At 41.6% G+C, this 18,532-nt stretch overlaps 1 protein-coding gene across 2 annotated transcripts in view; it reads left to right on the forward strand.

Moving 5' to 3' along the window:
• The first annotated feature begins 15,712 nt into the window (after nucleotides 1-15,712).
• pigx (phosphatidylinositol glycan anchor biosynthesis, class X) overlaps nucleotides 15,713-18,532 on the forward strand; it is a 39,952-nt gene continuing 37,132 nt past the window's right edge. For both annotated transcript variants that reach the window (XM_062452700.1, XM_062452701.1), the window contains exon 1: nucleotides 15,713-15,834. In XM_062452700.1, the coding sequence (XP_062308684.1) occupies nucleotides 15,774-15,834 (61 nt within the window). In that variant the 5' untranslated portion in view covers nucleotides 15,713-15,773. The remainder of the gene's footprint in view (nucleotides 15,835-18,532) is intronic.

The following is an 18,532-nucleotide window of genomic DNA, read 5'->3' on the forward strand; positions in this document are numbered from 1 at the left end:
TTCTCTCGTGCTGGGTCAAGTTGCTCTCACTGCTAGCTAACTAACGCTAGATGTTTCCTTTCAAAATAATTTCCCACATCCGCTGTCATGACAGAGTGATTATCAAATTGCATTAAAATATGTATATATATTTATGTATTCAATTTTATTCATCTACTAAATCATTATATTCCAGAAAGTATTAAAAAAAAAATGTATTTCCCTGCTTTTTTCAAGCCTCCCCTGAAACTCTTTGGCGCCCCCCAGGGGAGGCGGGCCTCACACTTTGAAAACCCCTGGTTTAGGCTATTGCCAATAATTCGGGGTTACTTTATTGGGCAAACGTTTGGAACGTTTGACCTGTTACGTTAAAGGCGTTCAAAAAAGCATGCAATGGAATGTATTGACGGATACATATAGGGTAATAATTCGCACGTGATATCGTGTTGTGTGTCTTTAAAGATCCTGTAAAGTGGATCTGGAAACGAGTTTTAAGTTTGCCACACCACAGAATAATGTGTTATTAACTACCCATCCAAATTCGAATGAAAAAATAACACTGACAAGTATGTTAAATTAGGCTTTGAAATCGTGAAAAAATCATCAGTCTTCTCTGCTTGAGACTGGGGGGGCGTGTCGCCTGAAGGAGCTGAAGCTCCGCCCCTCGCTGCCTAGTGCCTATCTCCGACCCAGATAATGGACGCCATGTCAAGCCGAACAAAACCGTATAGAACTAGAATTTATTTGTTCAATGAGTGAAACATACAGATGCATATAAATGAAATGTTCCCCTGAGCTGTACAGTAAAAATGGACACCAGAGACAGCAGACAATGAGCTCTCCAACTAGGCTACTTCTAACACATTAGCTACCATTTCACCAAAATACCATCATTCTACACCGAGTAGCCCAATATCAAGTTAGCGGTTTGCACTAATTATAGCAGAGATACCTCTGGAAAAGTTATCTAGTATAATTATAACAAGCACACAGAACTGAGTGATGAACTGCTGGCAGCGGTGGATGGTCCAGGTGCGACCGGAGGATGAACGGCCGGGGGGACGATGCTCGGTACGGCTCCGCGCTGCAAGAGAAGCCGTGTGTTGGTGAACCCCGCCTGTCTCTGGTCCATGTTAAAACTGTCCGCCGTGAAATGGTTAGTGGCGCAGAGGCGGTTGTTGGAGTTTATCCGAAGCTTTCCATGAGCGTGGCTCTTCACAAAATCTATCCACCTATTTTTCCTTTCATTATCAATAGGGAACTTAAATGGCGTTGCAGCGCAGCTGGAGTTCTTGCATCCAGGGAAGATGCAGTTGCGGGTGGTGGGAGACATCCTGAAGCTAGCTAGCTAGCTGATGTAAGCTACAATAACAGTACAGCAGGAGGAGCCATTCAGTGATCTGACGTAGATGGGGCGAAATGACGTAGATAGGGCATTTTTTGGCTCCGCCCATTAAAACTTGATCTGAAAACGGAAGAGAAACTGTTCTTCGGTCTAACTCCACATTTCAGTGCAACAAAGTTTTAGGGCTTTGCACATGCTTTCAGGAAATAATTTCACACGTATATAATGTACTTAGAAGCAAAACATGGAATTTACTTTACAGGATCTTTAAGTCCCTGAGAGAATTGGGTCAGGGATTGTAATATAATTCTGAGTCCAGAGAGTAAATTGGTAAAAAAGTATACTTGAGTGAAATTGGTAACCAGCTGTTTTTATAAAAAAATAAAAAGTTAGGAAGTATAGGCCTATGGAATTTCAAAATAAAGGTTTGAGTTTGTAACGCGCGCGTTCATTTTGTTTCATTTGCGAGATGTTTTTTGGAGTAAAAGCAGTTCAGTCAAGACACTCACGTGATTGATTTCACCATTTATTCATACACATGACAAATGGTTTAACATTGGCGGAATGGATGTACATGGGGAAGCGCTCCCTGCCTTCACTGCAGCATGCATGACATGAGGCAGGGAGCAACAAGTTAAATCCCCAAAACGCAGACACTCCACCAGTCTATACTATGTGTAGAGCGGAGCGTCACTCCTCCTGAGCCTCAGGAGGACCACATGACATCCCACTGTTACTAGCGACAAAACAAGGTGTTTTCTGGATGCCCAGGTCATGCCATCATTACGATGACTACGGCTATGCGTGAGACAAATGTGTCAGCGGTGCATCCGCTGTTCCCAGGGCATCTAAACGGACGTCCCCATGTAGACACTGGATTCTGATGGCGATGTAGCGCATCAGACGACGTCTGCGGATCACCACGGCTGCATGGAGATCCGAAGAGACATACTAACATTGCAATGTATGAAGCCACCCAACCACAGGATACATGCGGACCACATTGGTCACCGGAGGTCTCAGACCCTGCTCGGCTCGGGCGCGCCTGCTCGGCTCGGGCGCGCCTTCTCGAGCGCCTGCTCGGCTTCCTCTTGAGTGCCTGCTCGGCTTCAGCGCCTTCGAGCGCCTGCTCGGCTTCCTCTTGAGCGCCTGCTCGGCTTCCTCTTGAGCGCCTGCTCGAGCTCATCAGGTGTCGCCCGGGGGCAGTACAGCAGGTACTGGCGCAAGAAGGAGGGGACAAAAGGTAGTTAGTTTGGACCATCACAGTGGGGGTACCTTTACACCGCAGAGCCCGAGAAACACTGCATCGAGCAGGGTGTCGACTTGCACGAAGCACCCGTCTCAGTGGACACTACAGTAGTTTGAGCAGTAAAGGAGGAGTGTTAGGAAGACGTTTGTCTGCTTTCAGCCCGCTGCTTCCGTGCAACGCTCATAACAAGACGGATAGACGGGCTCCCCAGAAGGCTGCATGATGAAGGATCCGCACACCGAACGTACAACTGGACACCTGCCACCAATGCTTTGATGGACACGGTTGCAGCTTGCGGGACTTGAAACGGTGCACCCTGCAAAGGGCACAGCACAGACATGTTTACAGGCAGAGGGCTCACAGAGAACACATCATGGTATGTATAAGAATATCGAAGCTAGGCAGGGGTTGACGGTTTTCACTTGCCCTTTGACGAGGGCACAGATCGGGGAAGCGTCCCTACAGGCTACCTGCAGCATGCAGATACCTATTGCAATCAGTATAGCCGGCTTCATGCAGACCGTCTCACAAGCTTCTCGGTTCATCATTATCGTTACTCATTATCTGACGCATTGATTACATCAGACACATATGTTCAGCATTGTCAGTACACATTGGTATATCTGAAGGTGTAACCGGGCCAGGGTATTATTCTCTGCCTTGAGAAAATGAAGCTCAACGCTCCAATTGAAAATGTTCCTCTTATGATGTCATAAGACAACATGCGTGTAAATGACCATAGACCAGATAGGCTACAATATTAGGGGACCACTAAGGCTGTATAAAGCATCCAAAACAGCATGTCATGGGACCTTAAGATGCGTCTCTTAAGTAAGAGACATAACTAGTAGTATATGAAATAGCAGAAGGATTAGCATCATAGATTCATTCCTTTACAGGACACATCCTATTAAACTATTACTGCTATTAACCGACAACGTTTGCCGTCTCCATTGTTAGGCTACTTAAAATGTCACTAGGACGATGTACTCCAGTGCTTCCGCTGTATTCATCATACCGCTGCTCGGAATTGAATGAAACGTCATCAAATGCGAGCGAGTAGACTGGATCCGCTCCACGATTCTAACAACCAATTTAAACGGCGCGAATACAGCAAGCACTTCTGTTCGGCTCGGTCAAGCAGTGACAAACAGGGCAGCTTAGTAACAGTAACACTACTAATGGCTAAAGTAGCTACTTAGCGAACTCTGGCAGCTTCTTCAAATGCGGGCTTGTGCAGCAATGCATTTATGCTCCCCATTATTGTTGACTGCTAGTAGACTAAGAAGCGTGCACATTGCATTGTCCTTGCACGATATGTCCAACCCTACACCCCGCAATCGATCAGACGCCTGTCCAACAGGTCAGTGCACCGAGAAAACCTGAACGTGATTCACGACAGTAGTTACCTGCAAATGTCGCTCCTCGGATATGCCAGATATGTCACGAGTGCTCGTGGTTGGCTCCTGAACGCGAGCCCCCTTTTTGGACAGCACAACAGCAGCACGGGAAACGGAGCCGCCCTTCGCCGGAGCCTTCCCGGGCAGCATGCAGGGGAGCGGATGGAACGGCCTCACCGCACTCGACAAACAAACAGCTCCTAGTGGCCAAACCCCATGTTGTACAACGGACAGTCCTTAATGTTGGCCGACAAGGCCAAACGGGAACTGCGCCTGACTCGGCGCCCCAAGTTTCCACCGACCCCACCGGTGCAGGGCTTCTCGGATGGAGAATCATCAGGAAGCAGCTCGAAACCTTCGTTCAGATCCCCAAAACACGCACACGCCGTCCGGGACCGAAGAGACATACAGGGAAATGCGAACGACAGACAGGCCAACACAACACAGAGAACGGGGCGCGACCAGCAATGGCAGCAGCGCAGAACACAAAGGTAATTCGAGGACGCGTGTGCGTGCATGTGTGCGACTTTATAGCGCCGCCTATCAAGCTAAGCCTATAGGCTGAGAACACGGCGATGGGTGATATGGCACGCACTGCCCGAATGCCATGCCTGAACTTGCTACGCTCATTAAGAGTGATTATTAAGGGTGTACGTCAAGGAAACGTACACATATTACAAATAATCAAAAGATTATTTTTCACTTCGTTTTGGGTCATTTGTGATTGTATTCAGTGGGGTAAATTTACTTTGTAAAGTTGTGAAGTCGGAATTTAAGGGTTTTAGAAAAGAAAGGGTAATTTTGTTCATTTTCATTTTCCTTCGTTGGTTATTGTTGGTTCAATGTGGTCAAATATGGATTGTAATTCGACAATGAATAGGGCTAACGATGGTCTGGAGGCAGAATTAACCTGTCCAAACATTGATTACATGAAACAAAAGTATGGTAACGATAGTTTATTGCAAATGAAAATATGGATTGATAAATGTGGATTTCCGAGTGTGGGGTCATTTTGTTTTAAGGACCTTATTGAATTGCTTGTGCAGAGAAAAATTGATACACGATTTGAAAAATTAAAAGAAAATAATAGATTTAAGCCTGATTGGAGGGCTTTTTCTGATTGGATGGAGGCAGGTAGAGTTAGAGATAAAGAAATATTAGGACAGAATAGTGTGGGGAATTTTTCATCTATTTCCCCACAGATTCACGATTCAGATTTTCTGGATGGTACGGGAACGACGGCGTGTGTCTCGATTAAATCAGACAAGGTTTTGCTGGGAGCGCGAGAACAGACTACGAACGTGAGGTCAGACATTTGTCATTCCTTTACGACTCAGGCGTCTTCTGGCAGACGGTTCCGAGAACGTCTTTTGAAAGACAGCTTGTTTGGGATAAAGAATGTTATAGGCTTGGTTGGTATTGCTTCTGTCTCAAGGGACAGCACGGAGTTACGGTTGATCAAAGCGAATGCAGAGCATGTTGAAATGTTGTTGAAAAACATGCAGTAAAGTCGAGGACACAAAGTTAGGCCAAACTTAACAAACAAATTCAACAACTGCACACACATTTAGTACATTTAGTCATTTAGCAGACGCTCTTATCCAGAGCGACTTACAGTAAGTACAGGGACATTCCCCCCGAGGCAAGTAGGGTGAAGTGCCTTGCCCAAGGACACAACGTCATTTGACACGGCCGGGAATCAAACTGGCAACCTTGAGATTACTAGCCTAATTCCCTAACCGCTCAGCCACCTGACTCCACACACAAAATGCAAAATGCCTCTCTTCTCTTGCAAAATGAAGCACTGCATTCAAAATATCACAAACACGTCTCAAAAGCACACATTTGTCTCATGTTGCAAACACTTTTGCCATTATATTACATTTTTGGATATATCATATACACACAGTTATTCAAAACTTAAAGCTCTTCTTTCATGAGCTCCTTTGTAAATTTCTGTACAAGATTGAAAGTAAATGGCAGAGATGATGAAAAATTCATGGTAAACACGAAAACAAGATTGAAACCAAACTAATTTTTTTACTATAAGCATTTGTGGTTGTGAATACAGTATTACACAGTACAAAAGAAAGAGTGTAGTAGGACAGAAACCAAACCTAATTTTGAAAAAGGTGATTACGGAATGGTGTGTCTGTGTGTGCCATGAACTGTAGCATACAGTAATATATACTATTTTCTACAATATTGTCAGAATGTCTTCTTACAGTCACTGTACTGTTGCACAGTATGATACAGTAATCCACCAGACTGTGACCAATCATGCAGTGCACTGCAGTCAATGGATGCATGGGTGCTAAAATATGTTTGTGTATAGTATACCGTGTGTTGTGCTGAAACGGCTATTATGTGTACATTAGAACATGTGTATATTACAGTATATTGTTACATACCTGTTATCTTTTCTACAGTAAAGGTTCAAATTATACCCATGTCATGGAAATTTTGGAATACAGTTATAATGTGTGTGTTTCATATATGAGGAATGTGTTTTAACGGAAGTCTAAAGTTGATTAAGAGTCAACTACATTTGGTAGAGATGCCATTTGCAGTTTTATAACTAAGAGACGGGAAGTCTGGGTGACCTGAGAGAGTTCTTGTCACCTGGGGAGGAAGAGACAGTTGGTCTGGAGACAAATGTGGATTCAACTGTATTGTTATTGTGATCTGCTGCTCTGACCCTTCTTGTAGACTTGTTTGAAGTGGCCCACACAAAGGACAGTTGACCATTTGACTGGTGAACCCCTGTGGTTTTACTATCTACTGGTTTGGGGAGAGAGGCCACAATAAAGAACCGTGGGAACTTGATATGAAGTCACTGTCACTGAGCAGTGCTGACCAATCACAGAGTTCAGAATAACCATTTGATCTAAAGTTTATATAAGGCAGGGTTTTGGGGTTGTTCTGTATCACTCTGGCGAACGACCTGTGGCTAGCACCTCCTTCGTTATGACTGATCACAAAGTACTTTGTTAAATCATGATCTGTATAAGCAAAATAAATTTATTGTAACCGCCATCTCTTGACTATTCAAATCTACACAGTGCCGCTAGAATTTTTCCATATCAACCCACCACCAGGGTCGGACTGGGACCGAAAAACAGCCCGGGACATTGAAACACAGACCCCCCCCCCCCCCCTCCACTTTCTCCCTCACTTTCTTTTTCTATACTTGTCTCTGTTTCTGCATTTGCTATTTGGTGTTGCAAAAGAACAATAATCAGTAAACTATATTCAATAATGACAATCAATTCAACAAACTAATTTCCATATAATAAGCCTGTTAACAGACTGACTCTACTGTGTACAGTTGCAGTGCTGCACCTGTCAAAAGTCTCTCCACTGGCCCCTGTCACCACAGCAGCCTCCATCTCTTTCCCTGTGTCACCTGTGCCTGCTTTAATACACAGAACAGAAAATCAAGACAATTGCATTTGAGCCACATAGCACATTTATTATTTAAAGCCAAAAAACATGTTGTGCATATTTAGATGAGTGCCTTTTTCTCTTGGTCATTTCTTTTACTTCATTTAAAATGTATAGCCTATATATTGGCTAACAGTAATACCAAATGTATAATGTTTTTAGAAAAATTAAAACAATATGGTTTGGAATGATATTTGAATTTTCTAAATGTCGAAAATACAGCTGCTTACAGCTGCTTGCACCTGGCGCCTCTGGTACAGCCGCATCTTCGGGCTGCAAACTCTCTCCTCCTCCGTCTTTTGACGGCCTAAACATTTATTTTATACTTCTACATTGTGCAGCATTTGCTGCAGTTTTTTTTTATTTATCTCTAGCTTTTTCAGCGCCACCTTTTTCTCCTCTTCTTTTCCTTTCCATTTCTTTGCTAAAGAAACAACGATGTTAGCTAAAATAGCTCCAACGAATTGTCTGTACCCGGAAAACGATGGATTTTTGACCAATCGTGATCTGTAAAATGGACGGTCACTGACAAGTGCACCGTTCAAGTTTACACGGGGGAAATGCCCACCCCCACCCTTTGGATTTTGGATCGCTCCAGTTAAACAGTTGCTTGGTATTACAGTTTTTCTCGATTGGTTACACACATTTTCTGAATGCATACCTCATACTCTCAGAACTCTACACACAAATCAAAAAAACACACACACAATGGGCAAAACCCCTCACTTCTCCTGCAAAATTAAACTTAACATTCAAAACAATGTTATTTAATCTCAAAATGGTATTTTGTTTTCAAATGACAAACACAAACCATCATATGAATAGACATTCATAAGAACCATTTGAACACTGATGTGCTCAATGTAAAACACTATGATGAATGGAAAACACTTCTTCTTCATTCATCATAGTGAGTTAGGCCTTTTTTTGTTCAGTTTTACACTTACTACAGACAGTACATACATAAGTGTGTTGTAAAATATTTGAAAATATAGCTTTTATACTCAGAACACAGAAATACACGGTAACAAATATATTTTACATATTTTTCCCAGAAAAACTATGTACACAGTGTACATCCCAACCAACACAAAGTTGCACATACAGTGGTCTACATTTGCATTTAGTCATTTAGCAGACGCTCTTATCCAGAGCGACTGACAGTAAGTACAGGGACATTCCCCCCGAGGCAAGTAGGGTGAAGTGCCTTGCCCAGGGACACAACATCAATTTGCATGACCGGGAATCGAACCGGCAACCTTCGGATTACTAGCCCGATTCCCTCACCGCTCAGCCACCTGACTCCCAACTACATACAAAACAACAGAATAATTTACTGTATAGTGTATACAGCTACATTATTATTATTTTTCTTTGTATTTGCCGTAATGTTATGGCGTTATTTTCTAGGACCATGGTCATGATTTCAGTTCCCTGTTCAGGAGACAGAAGACGTTCCCGACCACCTTGTGTTGGTAATCTTTTACTAGTTCTGCCAAACAAATAGTAAAATACTGTAAATACTGTGTTGGAATACAAAGTAGGAATACATTTTCCAAATACTTGAAACATACTTTATTTTTACAGTCATACAGAACAGTCCACAGGCAATACTGTACTACTGTACTCATTGAGTACTGTATTGATATGCAGTAGGCCTACTGCAATTTTGTAGTGAGAGTAGATTTCTTACCTATTCTCATTTCGGAAAGTCCGGATGATGGATGCTACAGTGTACCTGCTCAAATTTTGCTGTCCTCTTTGCCCAGCCTCCCTCATTGTTAGACCATGGTTGACCACATAGTCTAACCAAAGCGGCTCGGATCTCATCAGAGATTATGGTCCTTGGCCTTCCTCATACTCGTCCTCCCCGTCCTCCTCCTCTTACTCTCACTCCTCTGCCTCTGCCTCTGTTTCCAATGTTGGCATCCATTGCTCAAAAACAGAAGAGGTCACCTGTTGACCTTTTATGCTAAAGCTCTGATTGCTAATTGTAAAACTGTGTGACAGGTGTTTGTTCATGCGATGAGTCAGTGTGCGTATTTGAATGGCAGTGTGTTCCTTGTGAAAACAAAAGATTTTCTTCATGAAAATTGTGCCAAATGCAGAGAATTGTGTGTAGTGTTTTGAAAAAAAGTGTGTTTTAGAACTGCAATTTGAGTGTAAAGCAGGAATTGTGCTTGTAGTTTAGCAGAATTGGTTCATGGGGTTGGTGCATGAGTTACATGTTGTGGTCATTGTGTCTCAAGTACCAGTATTTGTGTGTAAACAATTGAGAAAAAGGCCGTCCTCAAAGTGAGCGTAAACTATTAGGATTTTTTCTTTCTTGAATAGTGCCGTGGCCGTAGCAGCCGTTTGTTGGACCGGCCGTTCGGGAAATCTCCCGATGGCCAGTCCGACCCTGCCCACCACTCAAATTAGGCTATTTATAGGCCTATTCTAAAGCCATGATTGGTTGGTGTTGAGTAAAGCAATGAGTGTTTGCACATGTGAGGAGTTAGTGTAAGGCACTGAAGAATTAGTGTGGCATTTTGATTGGTTGTGTTTGAAAAAGGAAATCAAGATGCTTCCTGTTAGAATTTTGTGTGTTACGTGGAGAATTGTGTGTTGTGTTTTGAAAACTGAGTCAAAGGCCCAAAATGTGCGTATGGTTTTGCAGATTTTAGATGTGGTTCTGGTGTTTGAGTGTCAGGTTTCAGAAATTGTGTGAAAAGTAAGGAATTTGTGTGTAAGCATTTGAAAAAAACTGTAATAGAAGTTATTAAGTGGTGGTGGATTAAACATTTATTAGCATTTCCCGTTTGGGTTATGGCGTTTTGATGTGAATCATCCACATCAATGATCAAACTTTTATTAGCGGAGGTTATTATATTTTTTTAATAGTCAACGTCATTAACGTATGAAAGTAACTGTAGTGGAAACTTTATTTTGTAATGTTTGCTGAGTTTCATCACTTTTCAGTCAGAATTCGCCACATTACAGAGCCAGACAAGACTTTGCGGACTGCCTCGCACATTCTCACGTCAAGTAAATTTTTATACATCACACCGTGTGCGTGAAAACCAGCGTACGCAAGCTTTTCGTGCGTTTATACCTGAGGCCCCAGGTCTGCTCTAGACAATGGAAGTACCTCACTGCTAGATTACAAGAAGTCTTTGACCAAAGAACTTTGGTTCTCACTACACGGACACGTTTAACTACGGACCTGCTTCAACACACCAACAAAGTAAATGCGACTAGCTATTTTCTCACTTGTGACAAATTGGCATGTAATTGACACTGTGTGATTAGACTACATGTGAACTGACTATCGTTAGTTCACCACGAGATTCCTGTTATTCAGATGAGGCCTGATTCTCTCCCCTCTCTTTTCTTTTATTCCATTGTTTGTTCCCGTCGTTCAAATGGTTAGTCTTTCCAAATATTACTAAACTAATAACAATCTCCATTAATGTTCATTGTATTTCCATTTATTTCAAGAAATCATTGTGTATAATTTTTACTTGCGTAATCCATTCCCTCATGTTATCTGATCTGCATCAGGGATTCCCAGCGGTACGCGAGCTGCCTCTAGGGGGTGCGCAACAGGAAAAATGTAATGGTGGTCTAATGGTGTAATGATTAATATTAATTATTATATGGCAACGACAGTACAAGCGTTCTGATTGGCTAATGAGTAGGCATGCCAGCCACGTATTGCCCTCCTCGCCGGTCTGATACGGATCCGTATTGCCCTCTGACGTCATCTTCAATACAACTGCAATCTGCCTCTGAGCCTGTGCGTGTGTCCTCGCTATCCTTATTGCTCTTTAAAAGATAAAAAAGATTTTAAAAAATTGCCTTGTGTAACTGAAATGTATTCAAACTTTGTTGCAGCGTTTCAGGGCGTTTTCACATTTGTAGTTTGTTTGCCTTGTTCCGATTCAGGGATTAATATGATAAAATGTTGCAGTTGCCCCTTTGTTCGGTTTGTGTTTACACTGCAACATTTAACAGTGGAATAAATCTTGTAAACAAACTCCACGCGCTAGCAAACTGTTCTCTCATTTGTCCGATTTTAATGCGGCTATAAATAAGCTCTGTTGCTTTTTTTTTTTTAAGGTGTGGGGGAGTGGGGGTGCGTGAACCCGGTCGGGATGTAGAAGGGGATGCGTGGCCTAAAAAGTTTGGGAACCGCTGCTTCAGATTACTGCTAAACGTAGGTTTCCTTGGTCCTTTCCAAGATGGTGCCCTGACAGCCAATACTGAGCGTCGGGCCAAACAACACCCTTGAACACGTACTTTATTGACGAAACAGTACTGCCTCTCGTACCTTATTGCTTTTATAATACGGTCACCTGCGACATTATAAATAGTAAATAAATAGTAAGCTGCCTTACAGCACAAAATAGTTAAAGCCAACAAACGTGTATCGCATTTCAGTAGCCGAGAGAAAATATTCCCGTACGTGTGGCTGTTGCTATGCAATGGACAAACAGCATTGTGAACATCACGTTTGTTAGCCTAGCTAGATCTCGCACCATCTCATTCATTCACATTGCTCATTTTATAAAAGTTGCCTTTAAAATAACAACAATGACAATGGGACACTTAATAAAATAATATTTAATTTAAACATTAGGCCTAAACATTCTAAATCAATCATAAATATTTCGTAGGCACTGGGTATATGCTATATATGCTGTAAACTATAGTTACGAGTGACTTGGGACTCGATGGACTAACATTAGGCTGTTGTTAAGATTTGCTTATGTTGATTTGGATATCTCCATTAATTGTGCATCCGTGGAAAACGTTTTTCATGTCCCCTTCTGTCTCTGATGACATCGCTTCCGACCACTCTTGCTCTCATTGCCGGTGGCTCGGTGTTGGAAGTGCCTTCTCCAGCAAGGATATTACTCCAACGCTGTCTTTCATTGAGATTTGGTGCCCAGTAGCTTTGAAGGGAGCTTTCGGATTTATGTCCACTCACTGACATGTTTTCTCTTGCTTCCAACCCACCATTAGAGAGCGTTTGCACCAAGGTGCTGCGCAGGCAGTGATTGGTGTAGATTGTTGTGCCCGCTGCCTTGCATTTCCTAATTATCTCGCAACATCGTTTTTTTCCCCTTCTAGTGATATTTTTAAGCATTTACTCATATTGCATTCATTACAGTTTTTTTTTTCAAACGCTTACACACAAATTCCTTACTTTTCACACAATTTCTGAAACCTGACACTCAAACACCAGAACCACACCTCAAATCTGCAAAACCATACGCACATTTTGGCCTTTGACTCAGTTTTCAATTTCATAAAACACTTTTTGCAAAACACAACACACAATTCTCCACGTAACACACAAAATTCTAACAGGAAGCATCTCGATTTCCTTTTTCAAACACAACCAATCAAAATGCCACACTAATTCATCAGTGCCTCACACTAACTCTTCACATGTGCAAACACTCATTGCTTTACTCTACACCAACCAATCGTGGCTTTAGAATAGGCCTATAAATAGTCTAATTTGAGTCGATTGAGTGGTGGGTATAATTTGAACCTTTACTGTAGAAATGATAACAGGTATGTAACAATCTACTGTAATGTACACATTCTAATGTACATATAATAGCTGTTTCAGCACAACACACGGTATACTATACACAAACATATATTTTAGCACCCATGCATCCATTGACTGCAGTGCACTGCATGATTGGTCCCAGTCTGGTGGATTACTGTATCATACTGTGCAACAGTACAGTGACTGTAAGAAGACATTCTGACAATATTGTCGAAAATAGTACTGTATGCTACAGTTCATGGCACACACACACCATTCCGTAATCACCTTTTTCAAAATTAGGTTTGGTTTCTGTCCTACTACACTCTTTTGTACTGTGTAATACTGTATTCACAACCACAAATGCTTACAGTAAAAAAATATGTTTGGTTTCAATCTTGTTTTCGTGTTTACCATAGATTTTTCATCATCTCTGCCATTTGCTTTCAATCTTGTACAGAAATGTACAAAGGAATGAAAGAAGAGCTTTAGGTTTTGAATAACTGTATATCCAAAAATGTAATATAATGGCAAAAGTGTTTGCAACATGAAACAAATTTTGAGACGTGTTTGTGATATTTTGAATGCAGTGCTTCATTTTGCAAGAGAAGCAAGGCATTTTGTTAATTATTGATTAACCCATAGCCAATAAATCAATAAAAACAAAATAAAAACATTAATTTATTGGCAATATAGGTTAATCAAAAATCAACTTTATCACCAAACCAAAGGTTGGACAACTTGGTCAGCTAGTAGAATAATGTGAAACTGGTCTGAAGTTTCTATGTTCATTTTTGACAATGATATTGAGGAAATACTGAAATATTGGTGTTTTTATTGATTTATTGGCTATGGGTTAATCAATAATCAATATTATCACCAAACCAAAGGTTGTACAAATTGGTCAGTCAGTAGTAGAAGAATGTGCAACAAGTTTGAAGTTTGTATGGTGGATTTTGACAAAGATATTGAAGAAACATTCTGACTGTCAACTCTTTTACCCCGGTCCCTAAATATGACGCGGAGCCTGAACGGAGGTACTAATATGAATGTCTGTTGAATCTCGAATATGAAACTGATTTCACCTCGGTCTTTTTCAACCAGTCATCATGCGCTCTGATGATCTTAATCACCGAATGCATCACGGGCACTGTGCACTAGTGAATATAGCAACAGGAACAATGTTCGTACGAATTTATAAAGGATGCACGTCTTAAAGTTATGTATTGTTCTTATTAAAGTTATGTATTGTGCTTAAGGAGTAGCGTCACACATATGTATTCGTTCGAAAGCGGGCCCCACAGAGTACCGTCACACATGTGTGATTCTGAACATTCCAACCGACTATTTTCCGATAGACAAAAACTATATGACAAACGCTATAGTATGGCTTCAAAATGTACAATTAGGAGGCTAACAAGTAACACTAGCAGGTAGTAGCATTGCTACGAGTATTGAAGGATTCTTTATCTTTGTGTCTATTCCAATATGTAATGATGGTAATTCAATGACACAAATCTGTGTTCTAGAAAGAGTGGTCTGGAGTCGCAGAGGTCCGATAATATCAGCTTTAATGCAGCAGTTGGAAATCAACAAGTACAGAGCTCTGGGGTTGTCTACGTTTCCCTACCCGCAACAGAGTTTGGGCTGGTTCACGAAGTCCAACTGGCTATCTGTCCCTCCCCAGCATATATTTATACAGTGCAATTGAAAAACAAGTATCAAAAAAGGGTTGAGCTTGTTCTCTCGTGCATCAGGGAGTTGTTCTTGCCTACGCGTCCCACCTGCTCGGGTGCCGTCTCCACCCGGTTTCAAGGTTGTTTCTGAAAATGAAGAGATAGAGACACAAAGAACAGCCTGCTTCCCACACCCAGTGTGAGACCCAATGTTTGAGCCTGAGCACACTTCTAAGTTCATAACTTTAATAAGCACAATGCATAACTTTAATAAGCACAATATATTCTTTAGTATTATGCTAGGTTGCTAGGTAACGGAAGCTAACTAAAACTAGCTAGCTTCCGTTTTGGAAAAATAACTCACTCTGGTGGAAGCGTCGGTAATATTTAGAACTCACTCCTTAAAAGGTTAAAGTTATGTCTTATGAACTTAGAAGTGTGCTCAGGCTTAAACATTGTGTCTCACACAGGGTGTGGGAAGAAGGCTGTATATTGTGTCTTAATCTCTCCATTTCAGAAGCAACCTTGAAACCGGGCTGAGACGGCACCCGAGCAGGTGGGATGCGTCGGCAAGAACAACTCCCTGATGCACGAGAGAACAAGCTCAACCCTCTTTTCATCTTTCTGTTTTAATTGCACTGTATAATATATGCTGGGGAGGGAAAATAGCCAGTTGGACTTCGTGAACCAATCCAAACTCTGTCCTATCCTACTCCGGTAGGATAACGTAGACAACCCCAGAGCTCTGTACTTGTTGATTTCCAACTGCTGCATTAAAGCTGATATTATCGGACCTCTGCGACTCCAGACCACTCTTTCTAGAACACAGACTTGTGTCATTGAATACCATCATTACATATTGGAATATACACAAAGACTTTAAATCCTTCAGTAACCAATAACCATGTCGATTTAAAGCGTCTGGATTAAATATTTTTTTTAATCTTGAGTTGATCGTGGGAAACTAAACCCTAAACCCATTCAAATTTTTAGACACACATGCACATAGAGAGATTCCTGGCAGTATTAGAGAGATGACGATTAGGTGGGACCTTTATTTTGAAAATCCTAAAATCATGTTTGGTGCTGGCTTCACAGTACTCTTCTGTGTATTCCTGAGAGAAGGATTGTTCAGATGTATCCCGTGCTGCTTATCTGTGTTTACTTGAATTTGTTTTATGGATCAACAAAATCAGGTAGAGTATAGCTATATCTATGAAACGTAAAGCATATTGCAGCATAATGTTATTCAATGTGCAGCAGACGTACTCGAAACATAGTAGCTCTAGCCTACTGTAACTAGAACTAGCCCCTTTTGATAGCTAGCCTAACTTGCTCTAACAATTGACTCCTAAAAATCTACAATCTACAAAATCCGCCATTTGAGGACTGCAATGAATAATATTTGTAGTTCATGATTCTGATACCAAAATCGCGCAAACCCAGTTAACCAGATCAGTAGTCGTAAACGGCCAACGAAAGTTTCGTCGTAGCAACGTAGTCAGTTACAGTACGTGACAACCGGAGAAATGAAAGTCTGTTAAAGGGGCGATTGATTGCAAAACCGATTTTACCTTGTCATAGTTGAAAAATGACAGTTTGGTGTGTAAAATAGACATACAGTGAACCTCAAAGTCCATTGACGCCTCTTTCCTATATAAATCTCACAATTTGTAACTGCTGCTGTGAAAAGATAGCTTTCAAAAACATTCACCGCTGTGACGTCCCAACGGGGCTCCACCTTTTTTGGCTCTTTGTCACGCCCCAACATTTACCTTCAGACCAGCCCACCGGTGTTCTGGCCCAGGAACATTACTGGAGCTCACGTAGATCTCAGACACTAGTTTATCGGCGCGCTGCTCTGTAGCCTACTTCCACGGGAATTGAAAGAATAAACTTTTTCAAAGGATATTGAAAATGGACCACGGTCGTAAATGCAGTGTTCCAGGCTGTACAGGGAATGCTGACAGTCAGTCTTCCCACGGAACCAAACACTCGACGTTCATGGCTGATGTTTGTCTACGAGAAGATCCCTGTGAAGTTCGACCCTCGGTTCTTCATTTGCTCGAACCATTTCACTAATGACAGTTTTGAAAACCTAGGACAATTTAGAGCAGGATTTGCAAAGAAGCTGTTGCTGAAAAGAGGTGCTGTTCCGACCGTATGCTCATCGCAACCGCAAGCTATAAGTATGATGTTTTCGCTAACAGTTATTAGCAATGCTAACGTCTCCTGTATCTACTACTATAGGTAGAATGTGTGATTTATTGGCAATGGGGCTAGTGCTGAGTAGAATCACGATAGTTTGTTTGCTAAGCTGTAACGTTACCCACCTAGTCGATCCCGTTTGCTTCGACAACAGAAGTGGAAACGCTAACAACGTACTTGCCATTTCTCATGATTTGTAGGTCGTGGTGCAAAGGATCACGAATTTCACGGTTCGGATTGAATCACGGTTTCTGAGTCACGTATCATGGATCAAAATAAAATAAAAATATCAGAAAAAAAGGCACATTTAACTTTTCTATGCATTGATTTATTATCACTTGTCAAAAGAAACTTTTCAATATTAAAATAAAATCATAAAATACAATCTTAAATACTCAGTTGTTAAATGAAAGTGTCCACATAATTTATTTATTAACATTTAACACAAGGACCCTTTCGGTATTTAAATACAATGTTTCAATAAAATATGACCTACTCAGTTGTGTCCATCATATGAAAAAGAAACGCAGAGCAGACCTGAGCTTATAACTTTAAAATGTTCTTCCAAAAAATGTGGATGTCGACATTCACTGGGAGGAGGGTAGACCTCTTTGCTGTTACAATGTCCCCTACATAGGCCGCAAGGTGAACCACGAAAACTCTTTTAGAAAATGATTCCCGCTCCACAGTCTGGCATCTACACAATCTTTAGCTCACAAAAAAGAACGAGTCGTGCTAACCTACCAAAAAAAAGTTTGTCGCTGAAATTCCAGTTGATTGTCGATGCGTCTATGTTTTATGTAGAACTAGTTTCTTCAGAGCGTAATAGACCAATTATTTGTTTGTAAACATTCGGGATACGCGCGCAATGTGGCTGCAGAAAACCGGGAAAGGATAGCCTTTATAATGGCTAGAGAAGTACACGGATTATACAAATAGTTCGAATTCAAAAGACCAAAAAGGTCGAGGAGGACAGCCTTTAAGAGAAAAAGCGATTCCCCATTGATCTGATGTTGATAACAAACCAAACCGTTTTAAAAATCGGTTGAAAATTGAGCAAGTTATGGTCATTTAAAAAGTACATGTAGCACCAACACAATGTTATGGGTGAGCGAGTTGACTGTAGCAAGATGGCCGCCATGTGCGGACGTTTGACTCCGTTGTCCGGCAACGCGGACGAGACATCTACCCTTTATATATATCTATGGGTCTATCCACCTTATTCCTAGCTCCCATGATCCATTTCCTGAATTATGGGCGTGACTTCCGGAGCTGGCGATTGTCATGGTAACGCTCATAAACAGTCATTGCGGTAAGCTAATTCTGATGCGAAGTAAAACATGTGGGAACGCAGCCTGTTACACCTGAAACGGGACAATTTGATCATACCTCTGCTGAACCTGTAAAGCTGAAAAGCTCTGAGTCTTATTAGTAGCTACCTCCACAGCAATAAAGTTGGTCAAGTTTTAATAAAGGAGGTGGGACACAACCTTGTCTAACTTAAAGCAGACATGGAGCCTAGTCGGAGCCCCACATCACCAGTCCTGGGTTTTAGTTTCATCGTCAGGTGAAATACAAACGGCTGGGTGCTCATGTGTTGCTGGACCAGGGCACTACTAACTCACAACAATTCCTAAATTAACACTTGCATCCCACCTTTACTGGCAGTACTGCAACTAAATCTGT

This window comes from Osmerus eperlanus, chromosome 26 (assembly GCF_963692335.1).
Source record: "Osmerus eperlanus chromosome 26, fOsmEpe2.1, whole genome shotgun sequence".
In the NCBI taxonomy this organism is placed as follows: domain Eukaryota; kingdom Metazoa; phylum Chordata; class Actinopteri; order Osmeriformes; family Osmeridae; genus Osmerus; species Osmerus eperlanus.